Below are 16,355 nucleotides of genomic sequence, written 5' to 3' on the forward strand. Positions count from 1 at the left end.
GCAAGAATACTGAAGTGGTTTGCCATTCCCTTCTCCAGTGGACCACATTCTGTCAGGTCTCTCCACCATGACCCATCTGTCTTGGGTGGCCCCACACGGCATGGCTTAGTTTCACTGACTTAGACAAGGCTGTGGTCCGTGTGATCAGATTGGCTAGCTGTCTGTGATTGTGGTTTCTGTCTGTCTGCCCTCTGATGCCCTCTCTCAGTGCCTACCATCTTACATGGGTTTCTCTTACCTTGGATGGGGTATCTCTTCACGGCTGCTCCAGCAAAGCACAGCCGCTGCTTTTTACCTTGGACATTAATATTTTTGATATTAGGACATTAAGAAAGTCATAGCAGCATTCTTATGCTTAGTTTGCAGGGCATAGCTCTTTATCTCTTTACTTTCAATTTTTGTCTTTACCCTTAAAGTGTGTTCCTTGTAAACAGCATATAAGTTTTTGCTTTTTTATGCAGTCTGACAGTTTCTGCCTTTTAATTGGGGTGTTTGGTTCATTTACATCTAATATAATTATTTATTGATATGCTTGAATTTAAGTCTACCATCTTGGTGTTTGACTTCAATTAGTCTCATCAGCTGTTTATTCCTCTATTCTACTTTACGCATTTTTGACAGTGAATAAAACACTATTTTAGTATTCCATTTTATCTCCTCTCATGACATTTAAATTATGTGTATTTATAATTTTCTTTAGATTGCTTTAGAGAGTAAAATAAGCACTTTTGTTTTATTTATTTATTTATTTATTTTTAGTCTCTTTTATTTTATTTTATTTTTTTATTGAAATGAATCTGCCCCAGATATACATGTGTTCCCCATCCTGAACCCTCCTCCCTCCTCCCTCCCCATACCATCCCTCTGGGTTGTCCCAGTGCACCAGCCCCAAGCATCCAGCATCGTGCATCGAACCTGGACTGGCGACTCGTTTCATACATGATATTATACATGTTTTAACAGTAAACATCTTCAACTTACCATTGTCATATTCAAAGTGTTCTTATTTCATAAATGATTTTATTTTATTATATTTTTTAGTTTTTATGTTGCACTTTTATTTTTTTATTTTTTTTATTTTTTACTTTACAATATTGTATTGGTTTTGCCATACATCAACATGAATCCACCATGGGTATACACATGTTCCCCATCCTGAACCCCCCACCTACCTCCCTCCCCGTACCATCCCTCTGGGTCATGCCAGTGCACCAGCCCCAAGCATCCTGTATAATACATCTAACCTGGACTGGCGATTTGTTTCATATATGATATTATACATGTTTCAATGCCATTCTCCCAAATCATCCCACTCTCTCCCTCTCCCACAGAGTCCAAAAGACTGTTCTATACATCTGTGTCTCTTTTGCTGTCTCGCATACAGGGTTATCGTTACTATCTTTCTAAATTCCATATATATGTGTTGGTATACTGTATTGGTGTTTTTCTTTCTGGCTTACTTCACTCTGTATAATAGGCTCCAGTTTCATCCACCTCATTAGAACTGATTCAAATGTATTCTTTTTAATGGCTGAATAATACTCCATTGTGTATATGTTCCACAGCTTTCTTATCCATTCATCTGCTGATGGACATCTAGGTTGATTCCATGTCCTGGCTATTATAAACAGTGCTGCGATGAACATTGGGGTACATGTGTCTCTTTCAATTCTGGTTTCCTCAGTGTGTATGCCCAGCAGTGGGATTGCTGGGTCATAAGGCAGTTCTATTTCCAGTTTTTTAAGGAATCTCCACAGTTCTCCATAGTGGCTGTACTAGTTTGCATTCCCACCAACAGTGTAAGAGGGTTCCCTTTTCTCCACACCCTCTCCAGCATTTATTGCTTGTAGACTTTTGGATCACAGCCATTCTGACTGGCGTGAAATGGTACCTCATAGTGGTTTTGATTTGCATTTCTCTGATAATGAGTGATGTTGAGCATCTTTTCATGTGTTTGTTAGCCATCTGTATGTCTTCTTTGGAGAAATGTCTATTTAGTTCTTTGGCCCATTTTTTGATTGGGTCGTTTATTTTTCTGGAATTGAGCTGTAGGAGTTGCTTGTATATTTTTGAGATTAGTTGTTTGTCAGTTGCTTCATTTGCTGTTATTTTCTCCCATTTTGAAGGCTGTCTTTTCACCTTACTTATAGTTTCCTTTGTTGTGCAGAAGCTTTTAATTTTAATTAGGTCCCATTTGTTTATTTTTGCTTTGATTTCCAATATTCTGGGAGGTGGGTCATAGAGGATCCTGCTGTGATGTATGTTGGAAAGTGTTTCGCCTATGTTCTCCTCTATGTTCGCCTATGTTCTCTTATGGTCTTACGTTTAGATCTTTAATCCATTTTGAGTTTATTTTTGTGTAGGGTGTTAGAAAGTGTTCTAGTTTCATTCTTTTACAAGTGGTTGACCAGTTTTCCCAGCACCACTTGTTAAAGAGATGATTTAAAACTTTATAATGATATGTTTCCAATTATTACCCTCCACTCTTTGTGCTCTTATTGTCATATATTTTACTTTTACCTATACTATAAAATCCATGTTTATTACTATTTTTAGTTTAAACAGCCAATAGTTTTTAACTTCAAGGAAACAGTTACATATCTCAAAATAAAATAAGGACAAAAAGTCATTAGAGAACAGCAGTCAGAGGGAGAATTTAGAGGTCATTTTATTTCATAGATGAGGACATTGAAACAGAGATGTGTATAAATTTGCTGACTGTCACACAGTAAATTGGAGAGGTAGTCAGGAAAAGGTTAAAGTAAAGCAAAAGGTCCTGCTCTAGGGCAGAGATTTCTAATACTGGGTTCTTGGACCCCCATTCATGGCTGGCATTAGGATGTGTGTGAGTGCTTGGAAGCTGAGCATCCATCATTTCATCAAATTTTCAAGAGAGTCTAATCTTACAAAGGCCAAAAGTTCCTGTTCTATGAATACAATTTCAAGATTACTTTTAGATTAAAAAATACTTTTGTTTGGCTTATGGAAAAATTCTTAATCATAGAGAATATGAAAAAGGAATATGTATACATATATAAATATATAATGGAGTGTATATGTGTGTGTGTATATATATATATATGTATATATGTATATAAAGGTGTATGTATCCTCAGTCACTCAGTTGTGTAAAACTCTTTGTGACTCCATGGACTATAGCCTGCCAGGCTCCTCTGTCCTGGAATTCTCCAGGCAAGAATACTGGAGTGGGTAGCCATTCCCTTCTCCAGGGGATATTCCCAACTCAGGAATCGAACCCAGGTCTCCTGCATTGCAGGCAGACTTTTGCCATCTGAGCCACCAGGAAGCTATATATATATATATGTATATGTATACCTATAATGCATATAAGCGTATACAGAGCAATCTGATTAATCATTTATTTTATATCAGCTATAACGTATAGCTCTAGCTAGTTTCCCAGTTGTGAACCATAGAAAACTGGCTGTTCCTTTTCCTAGAAATTGTGAAGTACTGGCAGTCTGATTATCAAAAGAATCTGTCTGTGTGATACAGACAGTGCTCAAATGACAGTGTCCTGAAGGATCACGATTCTCTGTACGCGTCTGCACATCTCAGAGGACAATCTAACTGGCGTTGTTTGAGAGTCCTGCTCTCAAGTGTCCAGAAAATCAATACTGTTGGATTCAGCAGATAAGAGAAGGGAGTTTCTCCTTTAAAAATGCATTTCTTTGTCTCAAGGTTAATTTTCCTTGTATGCATGCCCAATGGAGTGCAGCAGATCTTGACAAGGTTATACAAATGACAGGCATTTTGCCCTCCAAGTAAGTGTTGCCTTTTTATAACACCAGAAAAAAGAGTGGTAGATAAAGATAGGAATTCCAGAACCATCTTACAAGCAGAAAATTTTCCCTAATTTAAAACCAAAATTCCTTCTTCTGCATTTCAAGTTCCTTACCTCTAGTCTAGATCATCACTGCCCAATACAAATAATGTGAGCTACATACATAATTATAAACTTCCTAATTGCTTCATTTAAAAAAGTAAAAACATAGGTAAATTATTAATGAGATATTTGCATTTTTTTCACATTAATTCTAATTAATAGCCTGGGTGTATTTTACAGACATAGAACATCTCAATTTGCACACTAAATTTTTATAGGAAATATTTGATCTGCAGTTAGATTTTATAAAATTTACAGTTGAAAAAGTTGATTTATGTACCCAAGTTTTTCCAAAATACTTAAAATTTTCTAGTAAATCATATATATGACTTATAATGTATAAATAAAATATTAGCTTAAAATTTTAACCTAGGTTAACTAAGATTAAATAACATAAAAATTCAGTTCCTTAATTTTGGTAGCTAAGGGCTCAGTAGTCACCTGTAGCCTACCTTATTGAACAGTGTAATTCTAGCATACAGTAGAGATGAGATTGGGCTTCCCTGGTGGCTCAGTGGTAAAGAATTCACCTGCCAATTCAGGAGACGCAGGTTTGATCTCTGGGTCAGAAAGATTGCCTGGAGAAGGAAATGGCAACCCACTCCAATATTCTTGCCTGGAGAAATCCCATGGACAGAGAAACCTTGTAGGCTGCAATCCATGGAGTCACAAAGAGTCAGATGTGACTTAGTGACTAAGCAACAATAGAGATGAGATTAGCTGTTTACTGTCTTTCAGTATACTCTGAACTTGATGACAACTGTAAGTGGCTTTTCAGACTGTTCTTCCCTCTGCTATGTACAACCATTCCCTTTGGTTTATTAAATAATGAATCTATTATCAGTATAACACCATATCTGTCTTGGAGGTTAAAAAGAGTGTATCTGTCATAAAAGTTCAGGCATATTTAGTCATGTCAGAACTGAGTATATTGCTCTAAAGTTGCCTATGCCTTGCTGTTCTCTCTGAATAAAATGGTCCCCAAACTTGCTTCTCTTGGTTACTTTGTGTTCAGACTGCATGGCTCAGCTTAAACATGGTTTTCTCTAAGACAGGCTTTCTCTGGCCAGACCAGCCCATTCTGCCTTTCCATTTAAAGTGTCATTCAGTGATGTAGTTATTTGCTTCTTACCTGCCTGTTCTACTAGGCTGTATATTCTAGGAGGGCAGGAATTGCATTTGTCTTATTTACCACTGTATTCCTAGTGGCCACCACAGAACTGGCACCCAACACTTGCTGAATAAATGAGTAAACCCCCAGTAGAGTAACCTCAGCTGACCTCTATACGTATCTCATGCTTCATGGAAGGATTTACCTTTTAGTGATTTTTTTTGTTGAGCTTAGATTTAAATCCAGCTTTACCTGTTGCTGTGGACTGAAGGGTTTGAGGTACTGACTTCCTGCAAGTGAGGAGGTTGTGCTGAAATTGTGATGAACACCAGATGTCAAGAATTTTTAGATTGGCCCAGAAGATACTCACAGAATAAAAGTCTTCAGCTGGGCATGAGGGGCAATCCCAGCCAATGACAATTAAGGGATTTCCAGTCTCAGCCTGCAGGGAAGTCTCTGTCCTGGAGACTGTTTTGGGAATGCTGAATAAACCACTTGTGAACAAGGCTAACAGGAACAGATCTGTAGGATCTAGGCTGCAGCAGCCCTGTGCACGGTCCAGAAGTGCCGGCCTTCTCAGGTCAAGTGCATCCTGCTTGGTGAGTTTCCTTCTATATGGAATTTGGTTTTATATATTTCACCAAGAGATATACTGGAAAGGTCTCATGAGAAGTGGAAACAAGAAAGTGTAAAATTAGAAGAGGTGCAAGTCCAAAAGGCAAGCCAGGTGCTGTCTTCACATCTGAATCGGTATGAATAACGAATCTTTTACGAGAAAAAGAACTATGGGAATAGTACGCGTGAATGTAGTTTCTCTTTATAAGGCTCACAACTCCCAGGTCCTCTGAGGTAATTTCGGTTTCCTCGAGGAGGTATTATGAAACTCTCAAAACAAAACTTGTATTTATTTTTATTTTAAGTGCCATATTTTTCTAAAAGGGGAGTGTCAACACTTTAAAAGATTTAGAGAAATCATTTTTTTAAAATGAAATGACTACTCTAAAAGGCTGAGAATCCCTGAGGTAGTTATTATTGAGTACTAGGAAAGCGGAGTAATTAATACTAGAAAACCGGAGTAAACCAAGCAGATTTTTAAAGTAAAAATCATTATAAAATTCCTCATCATTGAGAAAAAACTTTAAAAGCAGTTTTAAATGACATTCTGTTTACTTGAATTCCCTGGTCTGAAACAGAGCATTTGGACTAAACTGTGGAAATTGGTAAGTATCAATGAAGCAACAGACAGTTGTGAATAGTATAAAGCGAAGGATCAAACAGCTTAGAATAAAGATTGGTGAGTAAATAGTATGACTAACCAAGAACAAGAGGAAGGCAGTGAGGAGAAACCAATCAGTGGGCTGTGCCTTCGATGTGGGGTTATTACGAAAAATCATGAGGATTTATTAAGATCTGTGTAACACTTGCTACTGCAATATCATGTTCGTAAGGAAAGCCCTGGAAAATCTACTTTAGGAATACTTCCTGAAAAAAATGCAAAAAGTCAACTTTACATAGAATTAAGAATAACGAGAATTATTGTCGCAAAGTTTGTTCTCAAACACACACACTAAACAAACACACAGTCTCTCCTCTTGAATTCTCTACTTGAATGTACCAACCTTTATCCCACTCCAGACACACACGCTAATTGGCGTCCTGTTTCAGCAGTGCTGGGGATACCACCATCACAGAATTCGCAGCCTGGAGCACCTCCGACATTTCCCAGAATGCACTGATGTACTACAGTGGTCGGCTGTTCTGGATCAATGGTTTTCGGATTATCACAGCTCAGGAAATCGGTCAGAGGACCAGCGTCTCTGTTTTGGAACCAGCCAAATTTAATCAGTTCACAATTGTTCAGACATCCCTCAAACCTCTGCCAGGTATGATATTTTATTCCTGCTTACCCTCTCTTCTCCATACTTTCTGTTAAATAAATTTTAAGGTTGGGTTTTTTTTTTTTCCTTTAAAATTATGTTTTAAGAGGGAAAAAAGGCTTTAGTAGTTTCTGTTGATTTGCTTGCAATCCTTTTAACTCCTAACCCAAATTTACAGCCTGAAACAGTCAGAAAAGGATGATTTTCAGAGTATATTAAAGGAAAGAAAAATTTTATTTTGGTTCTAATTATCAGTGATTTCTATTAATATTCCATGTGTCTGCAATAATTGATAATCCCGCCCCCCCTTTTTTTTCTCTCTGTTCTTTCTTTCATCCCATAGGGAACTTTTCCTTTACCCCTAAGGTTATCCCAGATGCCATTCCAGAGTCTTCATTTATGATTGAAGGAAATGCTTCGAGATTTCACATCCTCTGGAATGCTCCCCCAGCAGTGGATTGGGGCATCATTTTCTACAGTGTGGAATTTAGTGCTCATTCTAAGGTATGGCATTGGTTCTAGTAACTTCTAGTTTTCAAACAGACTGTACCATCTTCATCAGGCCTGCCTATACTGATTTGCACTTTCTTAGCTGAGTCCATCTCCCTCGCTGTTCTGTAGCATTTGGTTATAAAGATTACTCCTGAGCATTCTGTTTTACAGCTCGTCTCTGATTGCTGTATGGTTAGTGTTAACCATTCGTGTGTTACATACACTAGTGTTGTGGAACAACATGGACTGACCAACATTAGCATTTCCAAAACTGCAAGGTTAACTTTCATGTGGACCAAAGTTTAAAGATTGTAATTTGGAAAAAAAAGGTTATGATTCTCTTCCTAAGAAAATAATATTTTGTGCTTCTATTTTAGCTCCTGGCTAGTGAACAACAATCTAAACCTGGATTTACTGTGGAAGGGCTGGAGCCCTACGCCTTATTTAATCTCTCTGTCATTCCGTATACCTATTGGGGAAAGGGTCCCAAAACATCTCTGTCACTCCGAACACCCGAAACAGGTACAGGGGCTAAAATCTCTTTTTAGAAAAGGTAAAATCTTGCTTTCCATGATCTAGAATGGATAATTAATCATTTTTAACAATAATTTTTAGTTTTGTGTAGATGTATTTAGATTCAATACTCTTTCAGTGACTTTTTGGGGATTAGAATAGCACAATTAAATCTGCATAATTCATTTCAAAATAATATTTCAGATTCCTTAAAGACTGTTTCACTTGACTGTGATGATGTATGTATGTAATGCAGAAATATTAAAATTTCAGGTTATTTGTAAAATGCTTCATAAGGACAAAGGGGATTTAAGAATGTAAAAATTTCCTGGAAGGCAGGTTTACCAGGAAGTGTTCTTACAGATGGTAATTCAGAATCTTCTGTAGGTGAACAACCGATGTCTAAACTTTTAAAAAAATGTTTTTCTTTGGAATATATTTTTAAAAAGAAAATTAGCTACATCTTTACATGTGTATATCACTTAAAAATGTACAAAGTACATTTATATGTATCATTTCTTTATTAAACATTTATTATATCCCTATCATGTGTCAGAAACATCATTGTATCATTTATTTGATCCTTACATAGCTCTGCTGTAGGTAGAACAGGTGTTATTATCTCCATTATGCTAAGAGATAACAATCTCTTAGCAGGTTATTATGTTATGTTAAGCCTAGAAGTTGCCCCATGTAAGAGTTGGTAAGTGGCGGGGCTGGGGCTTACTCTGAACTTTTCACTCTAGTTTCTTCAAATCTCCATTCAGTCATTTTTGTAAACATTGGCAAATGATCATATCATGTTAATTTAATTTATATAAACTTCCCAGCATGGGACCTGGCAGGCAGTAAGAGCTCAATAAACATAGAAATACATTTGCCATTGCATTTTTTTTTAACTGTTAAGATTTTATCAGCAGTATTTATTCATGAGTCTCATAACAGGAGCATAGTGGAACCTGGGCAGGTTCTGGAGCAGTTAGTGTTTGGATCCAGGTGTGCACTCTTTGAGATTGTCTTGGGATGTTAGCTTTGGTAGAATTCTTCTGTGGAAATGGACTTGACTGCATCCATCAGGGGATGCACTGAGAGCAACGGATCTTCAGTACTCAGGAATAAGGAAGAATGATACGATTTGGCACTTGCCTTGGGGGAAATTTATAATATAGTTGGAAATTATTCAAATTGACAAATATTTATTAAGGACTTACCATGTGCCGGTCCTCTACTAGATTTGGGGGGATTTAATAAGGATCAAGAAAAGGTGCTTTCTCTCTTTCTCTGATGAAGCTCATAAAACAGTTATGAGTTCTGGGGATCAATGTACATCATGGTAACTGTAGTCAACAATACTGTATCATATACCTGAAAGTTGCTAAGAGAGTAGATAGTAAATATTATTGCCACATCAAACAATTATAATTATGTAAGTTGATGTGTTAATTGACCTTAATCATTTTGCACTATATATGTGTGTATCACACCATCACACTGTACGCTGTAAACCTAAACGTTATATGTCTATTGAAAGTATTAGTCACTCAGTTGTATATGACTCTTTGCAACCCCATGGACTCTAGCCTGGCAGGCTCTTCTGTCCATGCAATTCTCCAGGCAAGAATACTGCAGTGGGTGCCATTCCCTTCTCCAGGGGACTTTCCTGACTCAGGGATTGAATCTGGATCTCCTGTATTGCAGGAGATTCTTTACCACCTAGGAAAGAATTCTTTGCCACTGTCTGAGCCACCAGGGAAGCCCATATATCAATTATATCTTAATAAAGCTGGGGGGAAAAGTTAAAAAAGACACACAGAGAAAAACACAGATACTGCTAATAATAATAGAAATGAGACAGTGACCGTTGACTAGCAATAGCATAGAGCGAATAAACAAGCCACGAAACCTTCACCTCTATCAAGTGAAGCGTTCTTAAGAGAGGGCCATGCTTGTGGACTGGTGTGGCCAGGGAAAGCCTTCCTTTGGGGAGTGGAAACTTTAGCTGGGTTCTAAGGGATGAAGCAAGAAGAGGTTTATCCCATGTACGTACAATCTAAGAAGGCCTGGGGATTGGATAATGATGTGAGGGCTGAACATTAAGGAGCAGGGGATTGGAATGACAGACTGGGAGAAGACCCTGTGGGGGAATCCTGAGAAAGAAGAGGAATGTCTTGGATGGCACGACTTGAAAAACGAGCAGAAGAGTTTCTCTTGATTGACATACACACAGAGAGAGAAATTAATTAAAGGACTGTGAGAGGCTCAGTTGCTTGGTTTGGCTCTAGAATAAATGGCAACAGTCAAGCCATACTCTTAGAGAGGGTTCAAGATGAGATGACCTGGACCCAGGATATACTTTATTTTATACCCTGAACTGGCTAAAATCTAGGTAGAGAGAGTGTCTTCCTTCCAATGGAGACTGCCATTTCCACCTCCAGAATGAGAGTAAATACTGTATTTTATAAGGAGAACTAGCCAGCTTCCATGTACACAAACACAGACTAGAAAGATGAGCCTCAATCATAGTAAGCAGGATTTGGGTTGGAGAAAAGGAAGACTAGCAGAAATATCAGGATAGGTTCCTGAAGAAATCTATGGCATATTCTCTCCAGAAGATCTTTAAGGACAAGATAGATGCACCTTAACTGTCTGGAATGAGAAATATTTATTACTATGTTGCTCCGTACCCTCATCCTGAGTGATAGAAGTTGACCTTATACTCTTTTCTGCCCTGTATCTCTGCTTTTCAGTTCCATCAGCACCAGAGAATCCCAGAATATTTATATTACCAAGTGAAAAACACCGTAACAAGAATGTAGTTGTGGTGGAATTTAGGTGGAATAAGCCTCAGCATGAAAATGGTGTGTTGACAAGATTCGAAATTTTCTACCAAATATCCAACCAAAACGACACGAACAAAACAGTTGAAGACTGGATTGCTGTCAATGTCACTCCCTCAGTGATGTCTTTTCAACTTGAGGGCATGAGTCCCGGGTACAGTGTTGCCTTCCAGGTATGAGAGTGAAAATGGGGATACGGGGGGTCTTAGTGTAAACAGAGAGTGGATTAAAGGACCAGGTTAAGAAGTCTGCTCTGTTAATAACCTGATGTATGCTGTACTCACAGAGGTCAAGTGGGCAGCAAATATAAAGCAGGGAGAGGGTACAGCTAGGATAAAGGACATCCTGACACTTTCTTGCTTCCAGATTCAGAACAAATCATTATTTTTGGCTCCATCACTAAAGGCCATGTATCACGGTAGGTGCTTTTATATTGATTATCTCATTCGATCTTCACATCGTCTGTGAAGAAAAAGCCATGTCCCTGGGTGCATCGGTGAGGTACCAGAGCTGTGTGGTTGGGAAGTAGTGTGCTGTTTGGTCTGGCTCCTAGAATCCTCTCCATCACATCACATCACATCAATTCCTGGGAGGCATCCAACAAGTGGGGATGCCCTTACTTCCAGTTATCGAAGGAAATAAAAGCTGAGGGTCTAGGTAGTTGACATCTCACATTTTTCACCTGGCTGCTAAGAGAGAAGAAAGTGAAAGAGAGTAGGAGTCAAAAGGAAAAAGCTACTGCCACCTGTTTGGGCATTTTTAATTTAATATGACAAAGCTTTCCCCTTATGGTAGATGGCTTGATGATTTTTACATCCTCATTATGTATCAGACTAGTGACAAGGTTGTGCATATTTAGAGTTATTTTCCATCCTTTTGGGGAGAGTTTTAGAGATTTGTGATTTCCAGAAGATCTATTTAATTTTTATAAAATTTTAATTCAACAATTATTTTTATAATAGGTTAACATATACTAATAAAAATTATACATAAAAGTGAGAGATAATACACATTCTTATTTGTTAAGAATTATGTGTGTTCCAATTAAACAAATATTCTGGTTAAGTGTACTTGCCTCTATGGTTTGTTGATATTGTTTAGCCTCACAGTTGTGTCCGACTCGCTTGTGACCCTGCGGACTGTATCTCACCAGGCTTCTCTGTCCATGGGATATCCCAGGCGAAAATGTTGGAGTGGCTTGCCATTTCCTCCTCCAGGGGCTCTTCCCACGTCTCCAGCATTGGCAGGGAGATTCTTTACTGCTGAGCTATATGGTTATAGTTGTTCAGATCTCAGCACAGAACTTTGCAAAGTGACACACATGCATAGGCATGAGTTTTACTTGAATAGTCCAGTACAAAAGTGAAGCCTGCTTGATATATATAAAAATATGTGTATATATATATGCACCACATTACACACACACACACACACACACACACACCAGGGATAGATAGTAATAAATAGAATACAGTAGAATTGATTTAATAGAGGTATAATAAAAATGAACCAATATTTTGTTGATTGAGATAACCCTTGAGGATCTGTCTTTTCCAGGTCATCATTATGGACGGCAATTTTCTCGTAGGCTATAGTACACAGGCAAGGTTTGGAAGTGGAAATAATTATTATATAATAAAAGACATTTAATAAAAATTGTTAAAAAATGTTGCTATTGGAATGCAGTGTGGCGCAGTGGGAAGAAATGCACACAGGCCTCAGAAGACTTAGTTCTCATGCCAGCCCCTCCCTGTGTCCTTTTGGCTGGGTTACCTACCCTGATGAGGATCTTTGTCCAGTTTCTACTCTCAGTAGTTGTGGAGATGATCTATGTAAAAGTAGTTTGAAACACACTATTCATTTTCAAACATGAGGGTTAATTACTATTTTCTTTTCATAAATCCCCTTTTTAAAAAGTACAGGAAATTTAGTTATCTGAAACTTCATGTTGATTTCATGATAAGTGGAAGTTTACCATAATCTATATAGTTTTGTTTCTGTTAAATATTCCATGTAACTTAATTTTGGAAATAGCTAAAAACCTTTTTAAAAAACTTTAGATGTTCTGCAATAGGGATTTGTGCCATTACTTTGTACTTTTCTGGACAAAAAAGCCCTAGAAATCGTAGTTTAGGACAATATTTTTCCTCATAGTTTATTGCTGTATACTTAGATGTGACTAACTGAAACTATTCATAATGTATCCCATAACTCTGAAATGAAGCATTCAATAATTTATCAGTCTCAGAACTCAATTATTGTCACTCAGGACACTTCTGAAGGCACTTCTTTATATTCTTTTCTTTCTTTAGGTTCGAGTCTTCACATCCAAAGGACCTGGACCATTTTCTGACATAGTAAAGTCCAAAACATCAGGTATTTAATATCTGAAACCTGTACAAATGCTAATAACAATTAGTGATTTAATTATAAAATATCAATATTAATTTTTATAAAAGTATTAATAGTATATTAATTTTATATAATATAAATTTGATTTGATTATCAAATATTAATAACAATTAGTGATTTAATTATCAGGAACTTCCCTAATAGCTCTGGGTTTGATCCCTAGGGTTGGGAAGATCGCTTGGAGAAGGGAATGGTTACCCACTCCAGTATTCTGGCATGGAGAATTCCATGGACAGTCCATGGGGTCACAAAGAGTCAGGCACGACTGAGTGACTTTCACTTCACTCTCTCTCTAGTGATTTAAAAACATTTTGACCCTTAGTATTCTCAGGGATACCCACGTACTATCTCTGAGCTGAAATTAAAGTCAAACAAAGTAATCGACTTTTATCATCACCTAACCTGCTTATATAAACCTAGGCTTAGAGTGCCTGGGCAGTCTCCACTGAAACAGGTATAGGTGTAATCCATGAGCCCAGAGACTCATGGGTTTCAAAATGGTCTGATACAAGGGGTGTTGCTAAAGTTCTTTTTCTCATACATATTATCTACATGTTTGTTTTTAGAAATTAACCCATTTCCATACCTCATAACTCTCGTTGACAACAAGATAACTTTGTTAGATATGGATCGAAATCAGGTCGCATGGACGTTTTTGGCAGAAGGCGATGTCGGTGCCATGGGCTACACAGCTGATGATGCAGTGGGGTACTGTGCTCAGGGAGACTCCCTCTTCCTCCTCAGGATGGACAACCGGTCCAGCACTGAGGTATTTTGCTATGTAATTCCTTTGAACGAAAGTGGAGTATCTGCCTATCACACAAGCCTGTGATTAAAATGACTGGCCAGTGGTTGAGACATTAAGATTAGAATGGCTGAAAAAGACAGGTGTTGTACAATTATTTACTTACAAATGAATTCAGGTTAGATTTGGGGCTAATGTGATTCAGGCTTAATTTAGCAAACAGTGGGTTTAAGGCACTGTGTTACCTGAGATAGAGGTAAAAAAAAAAAAAAAGTCACTATCTTTGAGCAAATCCAGTCTTGTATTAGTCTAAGATAAGGAAGACAGGGTTGCATAGTGGTTAAGAGGGTGAGCTTTGAAATCTGACAAACTAGAGTTTAATTCTGACTCTATTACATGCTAGATCTGTGACCGTCAGCAGTTTCTTTAACCACTGTGGTTGCATAGTCCCTCATCTTAGGGTGAAGATTAATGAGCTAAGCCATGGAAGGCACTTGGCACAATGCCTGGCCTGTGGTAGGCATTCACTGAATTTAGCTAGTGGAGGGGCTAGGCAGAAGACTGTAAGTGCTGTGCCGAGGGCAGGATGCAATGGGACTGCAGAGAACGGATACTTAACCCAGGGTGGAATGGTCGTGATAGTGGCAGAGTGGAAAGACATCTTGGGTACAAAGATGATGTATCAGGTGAAAGTGGGGCATGGCTGAGAGATCAGCAAAGTCTGGGAAACCAGAGAGTCACAGCCTGTTTGGGGAGCTGTAAATAGAAGGAGGTCTTCCCTGGTGGCTCAGCAGTAGAGAATCCGCCTGCAGTGCAGGAAACGGGTTTGATCCCTGGGTTGGGAAGATCCCCTGGAGAAGGAAATGGCAACCCACTCCTGTATTCTTGCCTGAGAAATCCCACAGACAGAGGAGCCTGGTGGGCTACAGCCCATGGGGTGGCAAAAGAATTGAACATGATTTGGTGACTGCACAACAAGTAGAAGGAACTTGGAGTGGAGATGGAGGTGAGGGGGCACAGTGAAAGGCAGGTGTTAAAGCTGAAGAGGTGGGCAGGGGCCTGAATGTAATGGGCCTTCTTTACTGTGCTAAGGAGTTGAGTGTCAATTTTAAAGCCAGCATTAAGCTGTTCAAGACATTTAGTGGATTATTAATGCAATCAACTAGTGTTTCAGGAAGACCTCTCTGTTACCTGTCTCAATAACCTTAGAGAAGGTTAAGTCAGAGGCAGTCAGGAGGCTATCACAGAAATCCAGATGAGAAATGTTAAGCAGGAAATGAGAGACAATGAGTGAGAGAGGAGAGGATAAACTTGGAAGATATTTAAAATAGGACTAATTCACTACGCGTAGTAATGGGAGGAAGAAGTCAAGGGTGAATGACAGTTGTCAAGATTGTTCCTCAGGTGAGTCTTGGAAATCCATAATAATATAAAATGCAGGAGAAAAGGAGATTTGGGGGTGGAGTGATGCATTCTGTTTCCTGCGATCATTCATTTGAAGATTTTCAGTAGGTAGTTTGATATTTGAATCAGTAACTCAATGAGCCATCTTGCCTGAAGATGTAGATTTGTAGCACTGGTCTGTGGATTACAGTTGAAGCCATGGTGATTGAAATTAACCACGTGTGAAAAGAGGTCCAGTGTTACAACGGTACACAATCCAGAGTTACCAAGATTTGATATTACAAAAGAGAAGTGCAGTTAATAAGTAATATGAATGTTTAAAAAATGTCATCAGATTTGAGGAAAATGACCACTATCTTCTTGATTGTGCTTACTACCTGTTAAGATTTTCAGAGATGCACTGGTTTTCAATATCACATTTATTACAATTGACTGGATTTCAAGGCACCTCTACTTTGTGCTGAAAGAATCACAGAACAGAATGCAAATATTTGATATGGATCTTGAGAACAAGGTGAAATATCCCAGGAAGCTGAAAGTTTGCTACAGAAATTCAACAATAACTTCTTTTTCTGTGTATCCTTTTTTAAGGTATGTGAAGTGTATCTGTTTCTATCGTGATGAAATAGACATAAACATATTTAATGTGATATCTTTGGTTTAATATCAGAGTCAATGATGGGACAATAAGATGCTTAATGTTCTTGATGTTAACTTACAGTAAGTAATTCTATGTATGAATAATGAGCCCATAACCACCAATATATAAAATTAATCCATACTGAGAACTCCTTCAACCTAAAGTTAGATTAATTACCAGCAGGAAACTGGAGTGTATTTTTAATCCAGTGAATTTAATAAATACCCCCAGTTGGTAAGGACAGTGGTAGGAAATGAGCAGGAGATAGGCAGTTTGTTTTGCACAGTAAATGATATTCTGGGCTCATTTGTCTTTAATTAATGTCTTCATTAGATGAATTTTAAGACCTCCATTCAGCACCTGAAGGGAAGTTTTTCAGGCTGCTTATGTTTGTGCCATTACCATGGTTATAGTCTG

At 38.1% G+C, this 16,355-nt stretch overlaps 1 protein-coding gene and 1 long non-coding RNA gene across 3 annotated transcripts in view; one reads left to right on the top strand and one right to left on the bottom strand.

Moving 5' to 3' along the window:
* The window catches only part of LOC133253796 (uncharacterized), a 41,857-nt gene extending 37,312 nt beyond the window's left edge, over positions 1–4,545 (bottom strand). Inside the window, exon 1 of the long non-coding RNA XR_009738436.1 lies at positions 4,360–4,545. This is a non-coding gene — a long non-coding RNA (uncharacterized LOC133253796). The remainder of the gene's footprint in view (positions 1–4,359) is intronic.
* ROS1 (ROS proto-oncogene 1, receptor tyrosine kinase) overlaps positions 1–16,355 on the top strand; it is a 119,667-nt gene that overhangs the window by 49,063 nt on the left and 54,249 nt on the right. For both annotated transcript variants that reach the window (XM_061427477.1, XM_061427476.1), the window contains exons 19-25: positions 6,687–6,901; positions 7,239–7,399; positions 7,765–7,909; positions 10,648–10,910; positions 13,050–13,113; positions 13,716–13,918; positions 15,684–15,889. In XM_061427477.1, the coding sequence (XP_061283461.1) occupies positions 6,687–6,901; positions 7,239–7,399; positions 7,765–7,909; positions 10,648–10,910; positions 13,050–13,113; positions 13,716–13,918; positions 15,684–15,889 (1,257 nt within the window). The remainder of the gene's footprint in view (positions 1–6,686; positions 6,902–7,238; positions 7,400–7,764; positions 7,910–10,647; positions 10,911–13,049; positions 13,114–13,715; positions 13,919–15,683; positions 15,890–16,355) is intronic.

The sequence above is a fragment of the Bos javanicus genome, chromosome 9 (assembly GCF_032452875.1).
Source record: "Bos javanicus breed banteng chromosome 9, ARS-OSU_banteng_1.0, whole genome shotgun sequence".
Taxonomy (NCBI): Eukaryota; Metazoa; Chordata; class Mammalia; order Artiodactyla; family Bovidae; genus Bos; species Bos javanicus.